The sequence below is a fragment of the Pleurodeles waltl genome, chromosome 2_1, assembly GCF_031143425.1.
Source record: "Pleurodeles waltl isolate 20211129_DDA chromosome 2_1, aPleWal1.hap1.20221129, whole genome shotgun sequence".
Classification (NCBI taxonomy): Eukaryota; Metazoa; Chordata; class Amphibia; order Caudata; family Salamandridae; genus Pleurodeles; species Pleurodeles waltl.
Window position 1 is genome coordinate 46,804,966 of NC_090438.1, and position 23,530 is coordinate 46,828,495.

General features: G+C 46.5%; 1 protein-coding gene across 2 annotated transcripts in view; it reads right to left on the reverse strand.

The window, feature by feature from the left end:
• Positions 1-1,150: 1,150 nt before the first annotated feature.
• KIF4A (kinesin family member 4A) overlaps positions 1,151-23,530 on the reverse strand; it is a 147,715-nt gene continuing 125,335 nt past the window's right edge. The window contains exons 29-31 of one of the 2 annotated variants that reach the window (XM_069209661.1): positions 15,124-15,243; positions 6,025-6,147; positions 1,151-2,076 (exon numbers count right to left, since the gene is read on the reverse strand). In XM_069209661.1, the coding sequence (XP_069065762.1) occupies positions 1,870-2,076; positions 6,025-6,147; positions 15,124-15,243 (450 nt within the window). In that variant the 3' untranslated portion in view covers positions 1,151-1,869. The remainder of the gene's footprint in view (positions 2,077-6,024; positions 6,148-15,123; positions 15,244-23,530) is intronic. The other variant, XM_069209667.1, reaches the window with a different exon arrangement.

Below are 23,530 nucleotides of genomic sequence, written 5' to 3' on the forward strand. Positions count from 1 at the left end.
CCGTCAGGTTCAGTCTTACAGCAAGCAGAACTTATTCTTTAGGTTAACAGCCTAATTTCAAACCCCCTTCGCCCCCCAAAAAAGCATTAATGCAACAAAACTAGTAAACCATGCAGCATGAGGTTGATAGTTTCGATCATGTATAAAGCATGTCAAAAGATTTCTAGTAAACAGATCATATGTGCTAGAACATGTACCACGATGACTCATTTTCCAGGTCACAAACTGAAGATTGCTGGTGGTGGGGAAATCTCATGAGAAAAATTAAAAATAAAATATCCCAGAACTGAGCGCGTCACCACCAGCACATCATAATGATGGCAGATATCTGTCCCTGCCAAGAGGCATTCAGGACAGCAGCTGGGAGAACTCAAGGATAAATATAAACGCAAGTTAATTTTTTCTCTTTTCAACCTATTTATTTCGTCTGTTTTGCCATACTCAACACTGATGAACAAGTTACTTGACTTCGCTAAAACCTTTTTTGGTAGAAACTAACTGCAGATTCCTCACCTTTTAGAGATAAAGCAGATTCAACCAGAGCTGTTTAATGAGTAAAACTCAATCTGCAAGCCCAACAATACCATCCAGTCTCCTGGATCTAGGCCAGAAAGCACGTAAACTAGGGTGAGCATCTTAAACTTGTCCTTGAAGAAGTTTAGCAGGCTTAGATCTAAGAATGAAAGAAGACCTGCATCCTTTTTCAGAATCAGAATGTAACTGGTACTCTCTCTATTGCTACCTTGATTAATAGAGCCTGAACTTCTTGAACAATTGCTATGTAGTCCTCCGGAAGATGTTGTAGCGTTGGGATGTCTGGAGGAAAGGACTAAGAGTGGAGAGTAACCTTGTGCCAAAATCCGATGTAATGCTCCTCCATCTGGGATGTAGTAGGTGATTGGACCTACTGGGCGATTGTGGGAACCCCAGCATTTATATTAGAGAGGTTTTGAGGTGGCTGCTGCTGTACAAGTTGGCAGCCCTAAACTTCGAGTGGGCAGTGGCTTTACTCTTGAAACCGCTCTAGGGCTGAATGTTTCTTCGAAAGGTAAGGAACTGCAGTTAGAAGTCTTTCAGAACAAACAGACGGTCAACCCATTCCTGTTCCACTGAAGCCTTTCTTAAAACAGACTTGAAACTTGCCAAAGTAGACTTAAAGGCTAAATGTTTATTGTTAAACTTAGATAACATTACTACACATGTAAAAACAAGACTTTAAAACACAGACAAAAGGCTTCAGTGATTATTTTTTTTGCTTTGCAGCTTCAGATTAAAACTTTTTTTTTCCTCGAGAAAGATTCGAGAAGTTCAGGAACATCTGAACATGCTCCTTTATAAGACTTGATCACACCAGGCTCCACCGGGTAGTGAACGAGAGTTTGAGTAGATCTGCCAATCCAAAGTAAGGTCAGGTGGACAATGTTGTAGTCCCTTGCACCCTGAAGATGTTTCTTCGAAGTTTCAGAGCCACCTTCCATAGAAAGCTCAGTCACAAGATGTGCTTCCTGCATTTGGCAGACCTCACCAGGACTCATCACTTCTGCTTCCAAGATCAGACCTGTTGCTTAACCAACGTCCAGCGCAGACAAACATACAAATATATACACAATTTCAACGAAGACCGACGGATGTGACAATTTCAGAGAGTTTTCATGCCCTCCAGTTAAGAATCCCTGGCGAAGGCGATTCAATTTCATTTTGAAGAGTTCAAGTAAAAAGTCTGACTAAAAAACACTGACCTCAATCTTGTTAAATGCTAATTGATGATGCGGGCAGCCAAGATCAGGGAGCCCGGCAGCCTTTACATAAAGGCAGTTCTCATTTCCGATAGGCCTCTGAGGCTCAGAAAGGTCCCTGTCCATCAAAGGGTCATTCGTCCTCTTTGATTGGTGTGCACCCGGCAAAGAAACTGCTGTTGCTTCCCAAAACTTTCTTCTTCTTTTTCAGAATGGACTGGTTGTGGTTCTCCTGAGCATCTGGCTGGGGGGCTTCAGAGGTCACCTTGATGGTGGTGTTTGGTCTTCTCTGCAGTTTGATCGACATCACTTGACCAATGTCGCCGATTTCACTCAGGACCTGCAAGAAATAAGGGCGTTTTACCAAACATGTCACAGTTCAGTTTCTCACAGGGCACTTAATGCTAGTGTTCATCTGGCTCATTAGCAATCACCATTTATTAGATGAGGAATTAGAGGCAAATAGAGAAAGATCACCTCAGTAAGGCTTGGCTGAAGAAGGAACTCCAGTCTCGGAGGCACAGCAACCACGCAATAGCCACACACCCACTAGGCGCATCTCAGCCTGAAAGGAACCCTCTCCACCTGGAGCTCCTGCTTTTTGTGAATCTGGGAAAAATCACTTAGTCTCTGGCCTGTGAGGAACTAACCAGTTCCTCAAAAACTACCTTTCCCAAACCTATGGTAACCTTTTGGATATATAAACTGGCATATACAACCATAAGGGTGCATAAACGACACTGGCTTCACAAAGGTTATACACCACTTGTAAGACTCAGCTAAACCTGCTGCCCACATAAGGAGTAAAGCTGAACGTCAACTGAGAAGAAACCATACAACACCGTAGACAATGCAAGAAAGTGAGGGCGTGGAGGGTTGAAGTGAAAACGTAACCTATTTTTACAACCAAACAAAACCTTTAGCACTCAGCAGGTCCCTATAACTTGCAAACGTAAGGCCTAGATGTCTAATGCTCAATTTTTTTTAAGTTGAAACTGAACCCACAAAGAAAAAGGACATGTTGCAGGCGAGGCTGCATTCTTTAAAACTGAGCATTGTTAAGTGTAATTCCTAAATTAGGCTCACAAGAACAAGTTACCTTTGCTAGTTCTTTCTAGCAGATTTCTCATCTTCAGAGGATCTCCAGGAACCAGACTGGATCCAGAAACGTTTACGCAGCAGTGCTCTGTACGCCAGTAGGTGACACCAGGCAGCTTTACTTTGACTTTGCTCCACTTGGAAGGTACAAGTGGAGCCACGCATAAGCACAACCCCTGGTTTCTTTGACTCTGTCCATGCCCTTGGCTGCTGAGTCCTAAAAAACAGTCAGGGTACCAGCATACAGAATTCTAGCTTGGGGCCCTTTTAGATGGTAAGAGGCCATTTTACAGAAGAGGAGGGCAGTGAGCAATCCACAGTTTGACAGGATATCCAGTAGAAAGCATTACCAAATGAAAACAGCTTGTTCTGATGGACACTTATAACCGCAGATCCCTCACTTATAGCACCGATACCAAAGCAATACATTCCAGGGGGCCGGGGCGAGGTGGAATGGGCTCAGAGCAAAACATCCTGCAGGACCCAAAAAATGAAATGTCCTTCCCGCTGAACCGGACATCAAGGAAGTAGTGCTTCATAAACGTGTGCATGGACAGCCACGTCATAGCTTGACAAGTGTCAGAAACGGGCCCTCTGCATGCCACTTAAGTGGTGGCAGCCTTGGCTCTGGTGGCATGAACCCTCAGCAGATCTTAGGGTAGCAGACTATCCAACTCTAAATCTTTTCTGGACTGCCTTACCCTTCTTTGCTCCAGAGATCCCCACAAAAAGCTTATTCACTGAATGGTCTTTAATGGGTTCGAGCTAAAAGCTTAAAAAGCTCCTTTGGGGTCCATTCAATGGAACCTTCCCTCTCAAGGGGTGAGGCAGGGCAAAAGACATTGAGAGAGTGACCGACCTATGGGAAAAGGAGTGACTGTGACAAAATGACACCTTGGTCCTCAACACCAGTTTGTCTGAGAAAAGGGTGGTGCAGGGCTGGGGCACTGACACCCTGAAGTGCACTCCTATGACGAGAAACATGTGTTAAAGCTGTTTGGAACCTCATCACAACCAGTAATTTAAACATGGATGGCTAGTCCACCAAACACAAAGGTTCAAAGGGTGAACAAATTTTAATGGTGTCCAAAGCAAGTCTTTGCTGACCCAATGACAGGAGATCAGACATTCAACAGCTTGGTATGTAACAGGTCTGTGTTGCGTACACCACACCAGGCCACAAACATGTCTTAACATGTCTTAGCACCCTGCATAACTAGACTGTAACAAGGGTAAATTCCATGACCTTGTGAAGTTGATCGAACAGTCAACTGCCACTGCTCTATCTCCACGCATGGAAGAGTCCATCGTGCAGGCCTGTGCGCAGAATCATGCATAAGAGTTCCAGTGATGTGCAAAATGGCCTCCTTGAAGGCCTCGATCTGCTGAGATGTTGCTGATCACCAGGAAATATTAGGTGGATCGCGACCAAACTCCAAATCTAAATCCATTCTTAGAATTATCTGTTGATCGGAAATGAGACCAGATGGCATGGCGAGGCCCTTGCAACTTCTCTACAGTTTGTGGTAGAATGGTGACAAGTCCTGCTTGGCCTTAGACCCGGATTTATGTCGCTCGAATGATCCACACACTTGACTTTGATCAGGTGCAAGACCTGTGAGGTTTCTTCCGGTGTTAGATGACATGCAGCTTTGCGTCATGGTCTCAGATTGCCTTCGGTTTCATGAGGTTACACTTCACACACGACTGAGTTGTGCTCAAGTGCAAATACCAAAAGGCACAGACCTCTTGGGAGCTTGTCTGAGAAATGTATTTGCATCAGTCCCTGCACAGCTTAAATTCTCTAGTCTTTAGAGGGAACGCATTTCCCTTTTCAAAGAAAAATTGTTTTTGCAAAAATGCGTCAAACAACGGAGAAAGAGGAGCTTCGGATCCGCATCTAAAGACAAGCATGTAAGAAACTGACATGAGCACACGGGGTGGTGTCTATATCGTTCCAGTACACTTATAGGGTGGAATGAAGTTAACACAGAGCCACATGTCATTGTCTACCAGTGCGCAGAAGCCCCGCTGTAAAAAGCTTCTGGCTCAAGCCTGGAACCTGGGAATTATTCCAAAGATGAGGAATCTGTAGCTAGAACAATCCATCAAAAGAAAGCCATACCAGTAGCCTCTGAATGTTAGCACTCTCGGATTTATAGGAGCATTACTCCCTGGGAGGGAAAAGGCAGGGCTTCCTCTGATCCGTAGAGGATGAAAGAGAAAATTACATCTCCAGTTTGTTACAGAACAGGAGCACAAGTCATTGCGGCATGAAGTCTACAGCAAGTCTGGTTCTGGGATCAGCTGAAAAGAATAGACTACATGGTATTTCTGCAGCGCTTGGTCTGGGAAATCTGCAAAAATTACTGCTGTGTTGGCCTTATAAAACACTGCATGAACTGCTCAAATCGGAATAGTGTTTGTCAGAGGACTACTTAAATGCAGAAACACTGAGGAGAGATACTCTAACACCCCCCCCCCCCAATGTATTCACATTGCAAAGCTACTCAAGGTCAAGACAGCAGGTTTGCTATGGATCTACCTTTCTGTGAGAAGAGTGTAGATCCAAGGGGTTGGGGCGGGGTGTAGTTTGTTCTATCTCTATCAAAAAACAAACACTGCAGCCCACCTCTCCCATACTGGCTAGTTTTTGAAATTCAGAGGCTGTGTTGGTACTTGCCTTTTTACTTCTGAAGACCACTTTTGAAACAAAAACATCCCAATTTATTTTAGCGTCTTCAGATACCCAAGTATTATTTACTTTTTGCCATTTTAATCATTAAATTGAGTGCTTTCCAACTAACCTGGATATTTGTTGCTACCCTAACATGTTATTGCTACTTACATCACGTGCTTTGCTGTTAAGGCTTTTACTATTGGGCACTAGACGACTGAAGGAAACCCGCCATAGACAGAAATAGCAAGAGCACATCAAGATAATTCAACCCCATAGTGCAACAATTAGGTTTCAACAGCACAGTCTGCTATTGATGAGATCCCAAAAAGATCCAAAGTCCTACTAGAACCAATGGATTACCCAATCTAGTCTTATCAGCCTAATTAGGCATGCATTTTGGCCATCTCAGAATGTGGTGACATACAAAGAAAAATTAAGAGCAACTGGAAAAAATTCTAATCAATTTCAGACTGCACTCAAGCCAGATCCAATTTTTCGTGCTTGGTATACCTTCTTAGTAGGTGTGATGCAGGGCGGGTTGAAGAAAGATTCTCCCCCTGTGATCTCAGTGGGGTCCAGGAGCTTAAGTGTTGTCTCATTCTCTCTGGAGCGATCTTCAAAGGCAGTGATGTCCTGGGGAGAAGAAAAAGTACTTGTAGTATTTGATCTACTTGCATTTACAAACAATGATCAAATTCATTCAAAGCGCAAGCAAAGTTTCAGGACGGCAGACTGAGAAACAGCAATTCAAACTAAGCAGTTTCACAGAACAAGTCACTTACCTTCGGAAACGCTCTATCTGGTAGAGACTACTAGATGCAGATTCCTCATCTTTTGACTATTCCCCATGCGCCTGACTGGATCCAGAAATTTTTCAGCATGCTGCAAGGTGGAACCTTGTGATTCCACAGACACTGTTCTACTCCGGAAAGGATGTGCCTGGACTATATAGGCACCATCCCTGCATGCAGAGTTCATTTTCTTGATTGTTGGTAACACCAGATGCAAAGCTCCAAAAGCAAATTGGCAGACTACTGAGATTCCTAGACTGGGGATTTTATCAAGATTAGAGCCCAACCACAGAAAGGGGAGGGTTGGTGAGCAATCTTCTGCTAGATAGTCCCTCTACCAGAATAAGTGTTACAGAAAGTAAGTGCCTTTTTTTCTGATGGAGACTTTTAGCCGCAGATTCCTCACCGGTTGAGTAGATAAGAGGAGCAGTACCTAATGGGGGAGGGCTGTGGATGGACTCAGCACAGGACGTCCTGCAGAACAGAGGGGGCAAAGTGCCCTGCTTCACAGACTTGGCTATCCAGACATTAATGCTTCATGAACATATGGAGGGATGCCCACATAGCTATCAGGCATTGTCTAGTACATAGACTTTGCATGTCAACGCAGTGATAGCAACTTTGGGGGTGGCTGAGCCAGCACTGTCTACCCATTCCACCAGGGCCAGAGATGCAAGGCCTCCTGGCACAGGGTCAGTGACCCTGCCTTATTTGTTGCAGAACCACATGGCGGTGGTGTGGTGTATGTGCCCCTATAGCAGCCTCCGTTTGATGGATGTCAGGAAGATGTTCAGGACCAAACAGCCTTCCGCTTCAGAAGGTTGATATGGAGACTGGACTGTGGCACAGACTAGAGGCTTCTGATTTCCACCTCTCCCAGATGGCCGCCCCCAACCCAGAGGCAATGCATCGATCACCCCTGTCAGTTCTGGGCAAGTATGGGAAAGGGGTCTGCCACTGACCCAATTGTGGTCCAGTAGGCACCACTGCAGATTTTTCCACAGTTGCCTACGAAAAATGGACAAGAGGTGCCTTCAGATCCTATTGCAGTGCCCTCATATGCCACCTGGCATGCTCAACAAGCAGGAGGTAATCATCAGTCCCAGCAGCCTCAGTTTACCAAACTAAAATCCCAGACTGAGGCTGAAAGATCGGGTTCAAAGCCTGAATGCTCTGGACTCTTTCACGGGGGGAAAGGCATGAAACAGAACTGTCCCCTGAATGTTTCATATTAAGGAGAGAGTTTGGGAAGGAGTCAGATGTGACGTCTGCAAATTGATAGAGATCCCCAAAGACAGTAGGAAGTTTTCCATAGTCTGGAAGTGGTTGACTACTCCCTAGGGTGAGCGATTCATTAAGCTAGAGGAAGACATGCACCTCTGACCTCCAAGATGCACTGCTATCACTATCAGGAGCACACAGAAGGCACTGAGACCAAAGGGGAGTACATCGAAATGAAATTGCTCTGATGGGCCGACAAGAATAGGGAAATGGACACCCTACAGGTCCAAGTCCACCATTCAGTCACCAGAGTCGAGGGCAGACAAGACCTAGCCCAGGGGAAGCATTTTAAATTTCTCCTTGTAGGAAGTTGGCTCTTTAGTCACCAAAATGATATACCGTGCAAAGAGTCCAGTTATTCCCTTGTAACTAGACAGGGCTTGCTGTAGCAATCCTAAGGTGCTCTCTTAAGGGGTAGTGTGTTCGAGCAACCTAAAGTTTCAGAGAGGACTGTAAGAAATTTCCTGCACACAGTCAATAAATGATACACAACTCAATAAGGCGATCCACGCCAAGTTCTAGAAAAATACTTATTTTATATCATTTTAAGCATCAAGATCATCATGATCAGGCAAGTAAGTTTCGAGTTATGAATTTACAAGTTTGAAAAAAAGATCAACACTAGAGCAATTATTTGAATGGCAATGTTATCCTATTGAGGAGGGAAAGGCATATACTGCATACAGGGAACTTTACAGTGACTTACAGGAACAATCTTCTGGAGTTAAGGTAAGTATAGGGCAACGTCCAAGGCAGCACCAAAAGGGCACGTAGGGAGGCCCTGGGGCATCAGGGTGCTAAGAGTTTTTCATCATCAGGTGCGCTAATGCTATTCTACGGGGAAGAAACAGATAATGCATACGGGGACCTGACAGCGATTTACAGGACTAGTCTTCTGGACTTGAGAAGAGTATGGGGCATCAAGGTCTATGGCCACACGAACAGGTCACCTCAGGGAGGTTTTGTGGTGTCCAGGTGCAGAGGTGTGTTATGGTGTCGGGTGTCTGATTCACTTCAATGGAGATCAGTCTGGTCTGAAAGAGGCTGCAAGCAGGGCCTGGGGGCCAGTCCGGGGGAACCCAGAGGGAAGCTCGATCCTCGAGATCCTCTGGCATGTAGGGACACCCTTGGCCCACTTCTCCTTGGGCTGTAGGGCTCGGGAGCAGTGGTGTCTTTTGGAGGGGACATGCCGGAATAAGCTACAGGCGGCATAAGAAGTCCACAGTTGGCAAACCCAAGGTGAGCTTCGTCACTGGAGGGTGGGGGGACTACATTGGCACTGCTGGCACAATTCAACTTGCGCTAGGGGGCACAAAGGCAGTGGTGCTTTCTGGTATCAGGTTTTGGCAGCCCAGAGTCTTTGCAGTTCTTCTGAGGTGCCTATAGGATGCAGGAAGGCAGCTCTTCTACTCCACATTAGTTCCTGGGTCTTGGCTGAAGGCTGTCAGTCCTCCCAGGCTTTTAAGGGCACAGGCAGTTGCAGGACAAGTTGTCTGTTGAGGACAGCAGGCAGGGATGAGGGTGAGTCAGCTGCTGGTCTTCTGTTCTTGCTCTAGTGACTTTTCAGGGTCTGTGTCCTTTCAGGTCAGCAGGATCATTTTCTGGTGCCAGGTGCTCCCCTAAATACTCAATTTGCGGGTGAGTAGGGTAGGAGCCGATGGGCTACTGACTAATGGGGTCACTACACCCCCCCCCTTCTCTATATATAATCACTACCTGCGGAAAGTGGGCATAACCCTGTCCCAGAGTTCCTAGTTCTGCCATCACCAAGATGGCACTTTCAAATTGTGTGTCCCCATCAGGAAGCCCACCTTAACTGTTGGAACTGACCCAAGGATGGACGCGCCTCGGTCTACTAATTTTCCCTCCAGTCCAGGCGCCAAATGGGCCTTGGGTATTTGTAATTCTGAGGAAAGCCAGACCTGCATACCAAGGGTGGTGGGCTCTTTGAAGCCCCCTGCCTCGGAATGCAGATTTGCAGGTCATCCTGTTGGAGGGATGTGCAACATTGCTGCCTGAGCAGGCTTAGTTCCTGACTGCCTGAGAGCAAAGACCTAAAGATTAAAAACTTGCCTGTTAGTGGCAAGCTAGTTAAAACTAGTCAGGCCAGTACACAGGTAGTTGGAAGGTTCTTCAGGGGCGCCTCTAGGGCCCCCCCTGGGTTCATATATTAATAAAACCATCACTGGAACCAGCAAGGGTTTAGTAGTTCCGAAATGTTTGATACCAAACATCCCTATTTTCAGTGAAGCCATCATATGGCTGCGGAACTCAGTGACCCGTGTGCAGCACATGTACTTACAATGATTTTCCTGATCACTTACTATGACCAAGGATTGACAGACATAGCAGGAGCATATCTGCTCATGTCCACACATTTAATATAATAAAGCTTGCCTTAGGGCTGTAAGGGTGAGATATAGATATATATATATTGCATGCAGTGTTAGGGGACATGGCACACAGGCTTTGTGCTATGGTGTGTTTTCACTTTTGTCTGCACCACAACACGCAGCCTGTCATGTGCTGGTGAGGGGTAACTGAGGAAGGCGCAATTTGTGCTGCAGCCCTTGGACTCTTCAGTACCTTAGACCCTAGGTACCAGGGGTACCATTTACTAGGGGGTTGAGGGGGCTAAAGCATTTGCCAATTGGGAAACAATTGTACAGTTTAGGAAAAGATCTGGCACTGGGGACCGGATTAGCATGGAACCCCAGTGCACTGTCTAAATTGCATCAAATACCACGCAAAATGTGAGGGTGAAAAGGTTCACTTGCCTACACCATTAACTAGGGACTTATAGGGGGTGCCAAAGGTATTGCCAATTGGGGAACAATTGTACAGTTTTAGGATAAAATCTGGCACTGAAACTGGTTAGCAGGAAGCCAGTGCTTTGTCGAAATTGCATCAGATACCATGCAAAACATGGCAGTGACCATGTCAAAAAGGGGCACTTTCCTACACTCCTTTTGGAGGAAGCTAGAGAGGGTGCAGATCTAGAATAGGTCAAAAGCCTCCCACTTTCTTGGGCACCAGAAAGTTGCAGGAACAACCACCATGTGCTACTTCTGGTGCAGGTACCCTCTCGGGAGCCCCTTTGGTCAAAGGGCTTGCAATTCCCCTGCAGCAAAATGGAGAGCACTCAGTCATTGGTTGGACAGCGGATGGCGCAGCAGGGATGAACCAGCAAGGGGAGGGAAGGGGAGGGGGAGGTGCACCACAGCCTCTCCCATGAAACTGCTGGGTTCTCTGGTGGGATGGGCTAGGCTAGCAGTACAGAATGTCTCTGCTGAAGCCATGAAAGAAATGTTGGAAGTGCTGCTGTTTCAGGCCTGTGACAGAACAATGAAAAGGTTTCCCCGAGTCCTCCCAAGGGCATGGGTATAACAGCCCAGTAAGCAGGAGCCATTGATTGACCACAGAGCCAAACTGGCTCAGGAGAACTGTTTTCCAAAAGTCTCCACCCTCTCAAATTCCCTGTCAGAGAGATTGGGTGGGAAATTGTTAGGATTGGTTCAGCTAGTGGAAACGTGCACCACAAGACTGTGGAAAGAAAAGGCCAGGTCTCCCGGGGCAGTGGGGGTGCTACCAGAAAATTTGCCGGTTAACTGGAGGTCTGGTACAGGGTTTAGCCCAGGCCCCTAGAAGGATACCCAGCAAGGTTTCACTGAAAGGGAGGATCTTTTTGACAGGCCATTCATTTTAACTTCCAAAGTAGGAAGTTTAGGATTGAGGAAATCAGCCACCCCACACATGACCATGGTGTAAGGAGGTGGATTCTTTGCAGGGCCAGGAAGCAAGGAGAGCAATTTTCAGGATGTATCTAGCACACTTGTTTCTTGCAAGTCTCCATACCAATCATCAACATTTGCCTGAGCAAACTCATAACTCTGGTCAGTCATTATCAGAATCTGAAAACAACAAATATCCATGTTGGGGAAAAGTAGTGTAGAAACCTCAGTCTGGTTCGGTTGTGACATCAGTCAAAGTTGTATTAGCATAGGGTTGGCATTGTAGAGCACAATAGGGGTTGCTTGATCGGGGTGCCAAAACCAGCATTGGTATATCCAGACCTTACGTGGGTGTCACCGGTACTAGAGCAGGGGGCAGAAGAGGCTGAAAGGGTCAGGCTGGCACTGAAGGTGAAACTGCAAACAGTAATCCAGGTGGAAGCCCTCTCGGCTCCACGGGTCCCAAATACAGGCCACAGAATCTGACAGGATCCGAAGAGCTGAAGCGTAGCCGCTCAGACCAGCTGGTAAATTGCCTCCAAAATCAGATGATTTTGGGAGCGGGACTGCTGTCGCCACCCACACACTTCATCAGGTGAGTGGGAATGCCAAGAAGGAGCAGAACTCTGCTACAACTGCTTTGGTTTTTTCTGTGCTTGCCTGAGGAGGATGGGGGGGAGAGAGGGGGGGGGGACAGAGGAGAGAGAAGGGGGGGGGGGGGGGACAGGGGAGAGAGAAGGGGGGGGACATGGGAGGGATAGCGGGGGGCAGGGGGAGACATGGGAGGGATAGCAGGGTGGTAGACACTACACAAGTCACAGGTAAAAAGTAATTCTTACACTACTGATCACTATTAAACACAAAACAAGTATGCTGCCAACAAGGTGCCTGTGTCACTAACCACCTGGTAAAGGCAGTAGCTCGAATTTTAATAGTGTTGTGCTTTATGAGTCCCCCTCCCAAGCTAGCAAGACTGCATTACTACATATGGCATACACATGATCAGTGTTCACTTGTGACCAAAAACCAGTACACAGAAACAAGATATTCATGCAGCTGGGGGAGTTTAGGGCTGTGGTGAAGGTCTGGCACCATGCACAGCCCAACCAACACTATAGAGAAGAAGCCTGTATGTAAGGGGAGGGTGCCAAAACAATGGAGCTGCCAAATGGACCCCCTGTAGAACACCACATACGTGTACACTACAGTGACAATGAGGCTGCTGCGGAAATAGAGATCCAATTAGGGTTGTAGCTGGAGATATTTGTGATACTTAGGATTTGGTTGTTAAAATTAGAATAGTTGACTTATGGACAGTTTAAAGTTGACTGGGGTTTAAAACTGAAGAAAGATGCACTTGCTTTTCAGAGGCTTTTTTGTAAATAGCCCTGATAATGAAACACGTGTTGGCTAGAGATGATCAATAAGTTACCAAACAAGGGGGAAAAAAAGGAGTATCAGTGACTGGAACACTTTATCTTTGTTTACTTTGAGATGAGCAATGTGATCTGTATAATATTTTGTGCACCCACATATGGTCTACAGGGGCCAGAAGGCGCACCAGATGGGACAGCTCTCTCCAAAACACCCAGCATCGCCTGTAAAACATTCTGCTAGATCTGCGCCTCAGGTCTAGAATATAGCCTTAGAACCCGCCGTAGCAGGCTCTACCGGCTATTAAAGGCCCGCTCCCCGCGTTAAATGCCCGAGCCGAAGGCGAGGGCATTTAACAAGGGAGAGGGACTTTAATAGCCGGTAGAGCCCGCTACGGCGGGTTCTAAGGCTATTAGAACATTCTGCCACTCAGGGCAGAATGTTCTATTAAAAAAAAAAAAAACAATTTCACTGAGCCCGGGGGGAATTAAAGTCCCCTTGGGCTCCGTGAGGCTTTGTTCACAGCTGCTGCTGTGAACAAAGCGAACATTGGAATGTTGGCGCTGCGGGCTTTTACAGCCCAGTAAAAGCCCGCAGCACTCCATTGATTTCAATGGAGCCCCCAGCATTCCAATGTTCTAATTCTGGGTGTGCCGGCGCTTGTGAAAGCAGAATCCATTGGCACCAATGTCAGCAATATTGAGAAGAAAGACAATCTCATTTCTATCAATGAAGGAGTCAAGTGTCGGGCGTAAAGCACTAGGAGGAGGTGGCCCGCCCCCCTCCTCAGACTCAACTCAAGATAAGGGCCCAGTATTGCTCTTTCCAGCTGCCCAAGCAGGGCCGTGCATCGATCAGCAGCTGTCATTCTGTGCTAGGAGCTGGCCTGAGAGGCCCAGGAAGCAATGTCGGGAAGGAGAGGCTGAGACTTTCAGAGCACATGTGGCAACTAACTCCTGGATGATGCCATTTGGAGCTATCCCAGAATACTGCAGGAAGTAGGGGGACAGAGGCAAGGAAGTGACGTGGCACATCGGGATAGGCCAGGGGTGCAGGCCTGCGGGTCACGTCCACCCCCAATTAAAAGGTCTTGCACAGGGGAGGGCTCTCTTGGCTGTGCTTCCCTGCAGGACACTGGGACTAAAGACGGGCATCATGGTCAACTGGAAAGAAGTGCTCCAGTGGGTGCCCGGGCCCAGGGGTTGCCATGCAAAGAAGTAAACCCAGGGGGCACAATCAAGCCCCCGCGAAGATGAGCAGAGTGGCCCCATCCCAGGGCCCCACAAGGAAGAAAAGGGGAGCCTAAGCATAATAGCACAAATCATTCCAACCTGCCTATACACGTTTACTGTTCATGCTTGAGTAATGAGTCCGACAGCCACCAGTGATCAAAGTAAGTATTAGGTGCTCTCACTCCAAGTTAGTTAACCGTTGCACTGGGATACAAGTAAATAGTTTGCCAAGTGGGTTGTTGGATTATATTCCCCTCAGGGGAGACGATAATGATTACACAAGGCAATCCAAAAGTACTTCCATCAACTTGTGTATATTTGTAAATTTTTGCATATTGAGTAGTGTGATTGTAATAAATGTACTTTTACGAAAAAAAGGCATAGACTGGACAATCCTTTGAGTGTTATTCTTGGGTGCTCGTGAATGGTGATTACTAGCCCCTGAGTAGGCCTTGGACTGCTCTGCACCGCTACCCTAGGAGAGTCAAGCGCTACAATGGGGTGTTTGGTCCCAGTGGTGGTGGAGTGCAGACCAATTACTTGTGCAGGCCTCAACTAATGACCCACCTTCCAACATGTACATTATCCATGAACTACTTCTGAAGGCGATAAATACAGATGGCCTGCACATCAGTACATTAACAACCCTGGTACAACACTGACCGGCTCCCATGGCTATGTAAGCCAAATGGCACATCTCATCTCAACCTTTCTAGCAGTGCACAGTGAATGGTCTATGAATTACAAGATTACTTCTTTTGACACCTTTGGAATCCTTCCATGGCATTGTTAAAACCCTAGACCTCTACAACAGGGCCTCCCATAGCAAACAAAGTACACCGAAGATAAAAATGCTGAGTGAACGCCACACGCACCAGAAGAGCAAACATGTCTTCAGAACACCATAGCCACAGCCTGTGCATCCGTTAAACAGGTGATTACATACTAAGTACATATTTAGTAATACCCATGGCTGTGTCCTCTTGTTACCAAGATTTACTACTTCCTACTGTCCAACAGTGCAGTCAACACTCATACTCTTGTGGATTTGCGCTTCTTTCTTTGTAGGATTACCTTCAAATACTGCTCCGCCACCCCACATGCTCCCACATCAGTGAACACGTCACAAGCACAGAGGTGGGTTTTTCACCACGCAGCAGTGAAGCGTGCTCTTGAGTTCCAGCGTGCAGTAACACTCACCATTGTGTCATTTAGCTGGTTGCGGCACTTTTTGAAGTCGCAGGCACAGCCCTCTCTACAGGCTTGTTTCAGCTTTCGGCAGCCGCACATTTTGTTTCCGCATCTGCCTTTGCAGGAGCACTGGTAAAGAAAAAGAGACAAGTTACTTACCTGTAAAAAATTAGGAGTGAACATTTCTATTATACCAAGATTAATTTATGCAGCCTCTAGTTGGACTATCACATCCCAAAAGATAATTCTTAAAATTGCATTTGAGTTCTGCCCCAACCAAAAGTCATAAAACGTCAAACAAATTTTACTTGAAATCCAGATTATACATGGGATCATACTACAGAATCAACATCAACTTAGTTATCCAATATTTATGTGAATACATTACCCACCTTAGTAAATTCAAGAAATGAGTAACTTCTACAAAAGGTGAATTCCGTAGCAAGTGTTCGGTCTGAGCAAAGGAAAAGCCTCTGATTGCATTTCCCTTTACACATCCTCACTCCAGGTGTGTTTAAGAACTGAGTTACATGCAAGTAAGACCATGTTTCCTAATAATTCATCAAGTGTATGTTCATTATATTAAAAAATAAGTTACTTCCCTTAGATTGTGCTCTTTGTAGAGGATACTCTAACCGCATATTCCTCACCTGTATAAAATCCCACTGGTGCCAGACTGCATGGAGTAAGATCCGTCTCAGCAGTCACAAGCACCAAGTCTACACGCCGACCTCAGTTCTGTCTTTTCCATTTATGCGTCGTCCAAAGCAGAGCATAAAGAAAACTGTTGATGAGTGTGCTGAACTTCAGCTTGTGAGCTTTGATGGTAAATAGAGGCAACTCTACAAAACAGGGAAGTTGGTGAGGAAGGAATGGTTTCTTACCTGTAACTCCAGTTCTCTGTAGGGGTATTTCCATGGTAGTCATAAGCACTGAATAGTTCCGCGCGCCTGCGGGGACCTCGGAGCACTGATGTGAAGTATATTCTTAAGTGCAAATACCAGCCCTTTGAAAAAAGGTCTGTCAAAAAACACTTAAGAATAACACTGTGCAGCCTATGCGAACAGCTACACAGGCCAAATTGTTGAAAAGAAAACAGTTGTAGTGTAAATTCACGTTCAAACACCTATTTATTCTAGAAATGTAATAATACATTCTCATACTTTATTTACACCTCTCATGAGAATAAAATAATGCAGGGCAGTGTAGCCCATAGGCTGCCATTATACAGAATGTAAATAGAGCTGTGCCTTTAAGTAAAGTCTTCCTGTTTCCCATCATGCACAGCAAAAGGCAGTTGCCTCAGTTCTTTTTGAAGGCTTTTAACCTGACATGAAGGAACAAACATTTGTTGGAGTACCAACATCGATACTACTATGGCAACTTTTTCTATGTCAACACCACCGGGGAGGAGGGAGGGTTGCTTATGACTATCTTGGAAATACCCCCACGAGAGAACTGGAGTTACAGTTAAGAAACCATTCCTTCTCTCGTAGGGGATTTCCATGTATAGTCATAAGCACTGAATAGACTAGCAAGCCCATCCCCATAACCGCGGTGGAGTAGACAGAAGAATACTGACAAAAAACATGAGTCATGCAAATAAATTCTTAAGCAAGGCCTGTCCAACCTGCGCATCTGCCCTAGCGTCTGTATCAAGGCAGTAATGCTGAGTAAAGGTATGGACCGACTTCCAAGTGGCAGCCTTGCATATTTCTGCCAAAGGGATATTTCTCATCAAGGCTGCAGTAGCTGCCTTCCCTCTAGTAGAGTGGGCTTTTGGCCTACCACCAAGGGATTTGTTCGCTAACTGATAACATAACATTATACATGAAACAATCCACCTGGATAATGATTGCTTAGACGTGCCCAACCCTGTTCTAACTGGGCCATAGTTAACAAAGAGCTGTTGTGATTTACGTAAGCATTTGGTCCTGTCCAAGTAAAATTTCAAAACCCTCTTTACATCCAGAGTGCAGAGTTCTCTCAGCAGGAGTAGTTGGATTTTGAAAGAAAGTTGGTAATGAAATGGTTTGGTTCACATGAAAGTCGGAGACGACTTTTGGTAAAAATTTTGGATGAGTCCTCATTACCACTTTCGCAGAATGAAAAACCGTGTACGGTTCTTGAGCGCAAAGGGCCTGGATTTCGCTGACCCTGCGCGCTGAAGTGATTGCCACCAGAAAAGCAGTTTTCCATGTGAGATGTTGAAGTGATGCCTTATGTATTGGCTCGAATGGAGGTAGCATCAGACGCGATAGGACAACATTCAGTTCCCATGGATGAGATGGCCTTCTAATAGGTGGAAAGACCTTTTTTAAACCCTCCAGGAAGTCCTTAATAATTGGAATCCGAAAAAAGGAAGTTTGTGAGGGGCTCTTTCTGTATGCCGTTACAGCCGCCAAGTGTACCTTTATTGATGACAATTGTAAGCCCGATTTTGCCAAACTTAGCAAGTATGGCAGGATAGATTCCTCTCCACAGGATACCGGGTCAATGTTGTTGTCTAAACACCACACACAGAATCTCTTCCACTTGCTTGCATAAGCCGATCGTGTGGAAGGGCGCATTGCTTCTTTCAGGATTTCCATACAGTCCTGAGGTAAGTTCAAGTGTCCATATTGCACTAGCTCAGGAGCCATGCTGCCAAACTCAACGATGAGGTTGGGATGAGATATCTGCCCTCTGAACTTCGTGAGCAGGTCCGGACGATAAGGCAGCCTGATGTGTGGTTTGAGTAACCAGTGAAGAAGGTCTGGAAACCACCATTGGCGTGGCCATTCCGGAGCAATTAGGATCATTTTGGACTGAGCATTGGATAACTTCTGGAGGACCGCCGGAATCAGGGGAAGCGGTGGAAAGGAGTAAAGAAATGCTCCTGACCAGCTTATCCACAGGGCATTCCCCAGTGTCCCTGGATGGTAATATCTGGAGGCGAAGTTTTGGCATTTTTTGTTTTCTGGGGTTGCGAATAGGTCTATAGAGGGGGTACCCCATAGTGCGAAAATGGAACGAATGACGTCATCGTGTAGCACCCATTCGTGGTTCTCGTCCATTACGCGACTGAGAGCATCCGCTTGAACATTCTGGATGCCAGGCAGGTGAGTTGCCACTAGCGACAGGTTCCTGGCTAGAAGCCAATGCCAGATTGTCTGAGCCTCTCTAGATAAAATCCTGGACCTGGTGCCTCCTTGTTTGTTTACGTAGTACATAGTGGCCACGTTGTCTGTCTGGAGAAGGAGAGTTTCCGCTCTCCGAGAGGGAAGGAAGGCTTTGAGCGCAAGGTGGACTGCGCGAAGCTCCAGCAGGTTGATATGATAGAGACTCTCTCTCTGTGACCACTTGCCTTGGACTCGAAGATGATCCATGTGCGCTCCCCATCCAAGCAGTGACGCATCTGTTACGATGGTTTGAGCTGGAGGCTGATGTTGGAACGGAACCCCCACCAAGAGATTGTTGGGTGAACACCACCACTTGAGGGACTGTAGGGCGTGGGGAGAAAGGAGGACTTTGCTCTCCCAATCGTCCATCAGTTGACACCATTGATCCTCCAGGTTTTCCAGTAAGGGTCTCATATGGAGGCGAGCATTGGGAATGAGATGGATACAAGACGCCATCGAGCCCAGTAGAGAAGCTATTACTCTTGCAGTGGTCTGTGGAGTTCCCTGTAGTTGTTTGCACTTTTGGAGAATCGATAATAGTCGTTCCTCCGAAGGAAACACCTTTCCTAGATTGGTATCTATAATGGCCCCTAAGTAATGCAACCTCTGAACAGGCGTTGCTGTGGACTTCAGGAGATTGACTTGAAGACCGAGATTCTGTAACAGCTGTAGAGCCCATTTGAAATGTTGTTGCGCCTCTAGATAACTGGAGGCCTTTATGAGTCAATCGTCTAGATAGGGGTAGACAAATATTCGATGTTTCCTCAAGTGGGCGGCTACCACCGCCATGCATTTCGAAAAAGTTCTCGGCGCTGATTTGAGGCCGAAGGGTAGAACCGCAAATTGGTAATGACGTTTTCCGACGGTGAACCTTAGGAATTTGATGTTTCTTGGTCACCGGAATATGAAAATAAGCGTCGCAAAGGTCTATCGCACAGAGCCAGTCGCCCTGACGAAGATGTGAGTAAATTTGGTGCAAGGATAGCATCCTGAATTTTTCTTTGCGAATCCACTTGTTTGCTGTCCTTAGATCTAGAATGGGACGAAACTCTTGCTTGTCCTTTTTTGGCACAAGAAAATACCTCGAATAAATCCCTTTCCCTTGCTGGCTGATCGGGACAGGTTCTATAGCTCTTTTTGTAATAGAATAGTGACTTCTAACTGAAGAGCTTCGAGGTGGTGGTTGGCTGGTTTGGGTGGAACAGATGGTGGAGGACTGGTGAATCTGAGAGCTTAACCATGTCGCACAATATTCAATACCCAGACGTCTGATGTGATGTGTAACCACTCGTCCAGATGATTTGAGATACTTCCCCCTACCGGAGTGGATAACGGAGGAGGGGGAAGCGAAGATTCAGGGCTTAGACGCAGGAGCCTGTCGAGTTGCCGGAGTTTGTGGTGTTGAACGACCCCTTGTCGACTTTCGTTGTGTGGAGAAGGCCCTTTGATGCTGCTGCTGGGGGCGTGAAGACATCCAGTGTGGTGTCTGATACCTGTGGGTGAAAAGTCTTCGCTGATATGGACGGAATACTTTTCGTTGTTCTTTCGGGCGTTCCATGCCTACCGCTTTTAGCGTGTCTAGCTCAGACTTCATCCTGGCCATCTCGTCATCGGCATGAGAGCCGAACAAAGTGGAGCCTAAGAAAGGTAAATTCTGTATTCTCTGCTGAGCTTCTGGTTTGAGAGAGATGTTAATCGCAACCATGCATGTCTTCTTAGCGCTATTCCGTGAGCGTAGTTATGTGCAGACAGCACCAAAGAATCAGCAGCAGCGCTTATTACCTGGTTAGAAACCATGGCTCCCTCACCCACGACCTCCAGGAAATCTTCCCTTTTGTCCTTAGGAAGATGCTCCGCAAACTGCAGTATAGAGCCCCAGAGGGCCCGATCATATCTCCCTAATAAAGCAGTGGCGCTGGCTGCTTTCATTGTGATGGCTGCAGTAGAGCATACTTTTCGGCCTGCAGCCTCGATCTTTCTGCTCTCTTTATCCGGAGGTGAGGAGGAAGACGGTGATGTAGAGTGCAACTTCTTTGCCGCTACTATAACCACCAAGTCCGGCACTGGGTCCGACCTCAAGAATAGGGGATCTTGTTCCGGTGGACGATACTTCTTAAAAAGTCTGGAAGGAGAAGATTTTGTTGTGGCCAGTGTCAGAAAAATATCCATTGCCGGTTCAATAAGACCCGGAACCAGAGGAAGCAAAGGTCTCGAAGATGTCCTCTGGTGCAACGTCTCGAAGATTACTGATGTCGATGGAGCAGGTACCGCCAGCGGGATATTCAGTTTGGTCGTCCCTCGCACTAAGACCTCTTGGAATGTATTCACGTCGTCTATGTGGGACACTCTCGGGGACGGTGAGTCCGATAGGGTTGGAGAGTAGTCCTGTGTAGACGAAGAAGAATGTCTATGACGTGAATGCGGAGATCTCTGCCGTGACTCATGACGATGGTGCCGAGAGGAAGACGAACATCTAGATGAATGTCTAGAATGCCTTATGGATCGCGTTGGAGTCCTCGGAACAGACTCTGAAGGAGGAGCCGGAAGAGGCGCCGTAGGTGTTACTGGTGTCTGCGGCAACGGCGACTGTTGAGGAGAGAGCTGTGGAGACGCTGGAAGCAGGATGATTGAGGCCGAGGATTCTGAAGTGGTATAAACCCTTCTAGGTCTCTTTGATTGTCGCCTCAACCTCGACACACTCCGACGTCGAAGTGCGGTGACGGCGGGTGCCTCTTGACGTCGATTCCTCTCGCCGTTGAGAACCTCTCGACGATGACCCTCGATGTCAGTGTGGTGACGGCGAATGCCTCCGCCGGCGAGCACTCTCGACGCCGAACGCCCTGGCCGTGTCGACGGCGAACCGGACTCTAATCTCCTCGACGTGGATCGTCCTCGCCACGTCGACCCAGATCCTCTCGACGGCGAGCGCCCACGCCGTCTCGACGGCAAAATGGTTGACGACGGCGAACGATGCTTCTTCCTCGCCGGTGAACCAGTCCTCGACGGCGAGCATGTTGGCGCCGTTCCCGGTCTCGACACCCTCGACGTCGGAGACCTGTGCCGTTTTTGAGCAGGTCTGGTAGGAGTTAGAGGAAACAGGGTGAGCCCTGGTAGAAGACTGACCTTCTCCTCGCTCTGTGGCCGAATGACGACTTTTTCTCCTGTCCTCTCTTGCCTGAAGTCGGATTTTCTCCCTATCACGAAGAGTTCTTCTGGAGAACGTTTTACATATGTCACATGATTCAGGTTTGTGGCTGGATGGAAGGCAAATTATACAGACTCAATGTGGGTCTGTTTTAACCTTTTTTCTGCCACAAGAAGGGCATTTATCAAAAAGTTAAGTCATTTCTAAACTAGAAAAACCTCAAATTTCTGTCAGAATTTAACAGAAAAAAGTAGCAAATGATCACTCGATATTAAAAACTTTGAGTGAAATTGAAATTCAAAAGATTTTGAATGAATTTGTCAAAAAAAGTCTTTGTGAGGTAGAGCTCAATGCTTCAGGGTCCTGTCAGAAAGGAGCCGGAAAAAAGAACTGAGGCAACTGCCTTTTGCTGTGCATGATGGGATACAGGAAGACTTTACTTTCTTAAAGGCACAGCTCTATTTACATTCTGTATAATGACTGCCCTGCCTTGTTTTATTCTCATGAGTGGTGTAAATAAAGTATGAGAATGTATTTGTTATTACATTTCTAGAATAAATAGGTGTTTGAACGTGAATTTACACTACAACTGTTTTCTTTTCAACAATTTGGCCTGTGTAGCTGTTCGCATAGGCTGCACAGTGTTATTCTTAAGTGTTTTTTGACAGACTTTTTTTTCAAAGGGCCGGTATTTGCACTTAAGAATATACTTCACATCAGTGCTCCGGGGTCCCCGCAGGCGCGCAGAACTATTCAGTGCTTATGACTATACATGGAAATCCCCTACGAGAGAATCTGTGGTTTGATGGGAAACTTTACCAAAGGACGGTCATGGATCGCAAGGATAGAATCAAACGCTGCACCAGTCGATACTTGCCTCACAACAGGTCCCACAGGGGCAGCGTGACTGGGAAGGGGCTGGCCGAAGGTAACCAGGCTGGAGACCGGGCTAGTTGGCAGTATGGGGAACGCTGGCCACATTTGGGCTAACTGAGGTATCAGTCCAGTGGCTGGTGCCAGAGTGAGCCTCAAATCTTAACATCCTTGCACCTTCTCTGTGGAGTTAGTGACAGGATGAAGTAGAGCCCTGCTGCGCTCATTTATGCTTGAACTTCAATTTACCAGAAGATTTTGAGCAGAAGCTGGGACAGCCCAGTAACTGGGACTTAATAGGACCTGTGTGAAGACCTTGATTTTCTGGGTGCTGTGACCTTCTCCTGCTGCTCTCAACTCCCCTTGGGTCTATTAGGGTGGATTTATCACAGGACTGAGTCATTGCTGGAGCCCAGGCAACAAAGGCATGCCTCATTCAGGTATGTGACTGACATTTGTTTCATGCAGTCGTGGCACAGTTTGAAACATTTTTTCCAGAGGGGATATCCATCCACAACAAAGACTGTTCAAAGGGTTATTTGGAGTACTAGGAATACTCCTAAAGGTGGGATTAGAGCTTCAGATAAGCATCGGAATGCAAGAAACTGGCATTAGCAGGCAGTGGTGGCGCTTATATGTTGCTACACTTCATGTTTTGGGGCTCTATGTAGTCAGAGCAGTGCCTCACAATGCCACCTAATAGCACGCAGGGAAACTGCTAAAAAAAAAGTTTAAATGAAAATTAAAAAATAAGTATATATTAAAAATATATATTTAATAAAAGGCAACAAAGAACAAGTAACTTAACATTTTTAAAAAAAGCAGTTGCCCTTTAAAGATGCGTAGCAAAGGAAACCAGAATGCAAAAACTCACTATAAAGTCACCCCTGATTTACTTACCACAATATAAAAACCCCAATGTAATTTCCTGAGATTAAGCTTACTCACCTTGGTTTCTAAATCTTCGGCACCATACTATTTATGAGAGTAACAAAAGGCTAAAAAAATAAAAATAAACCATCCTCCAGAGACCATTGCCTCTTGGAAACTATCAAACTGGATCCTCGCTGTTTCAAGTCACAACTAGATCCACTTGAGGCCATCCCAATGTGGCCAAGACAATGTTTAACACCCGTCAATCTCATTTGTGGTAAACAGATCTGCTTGCACGAAAGATCCAGCCATGTACTCAGAGGACAGACCAATTAGCCTGATTGTAGATTTCAAGACTTCTGGC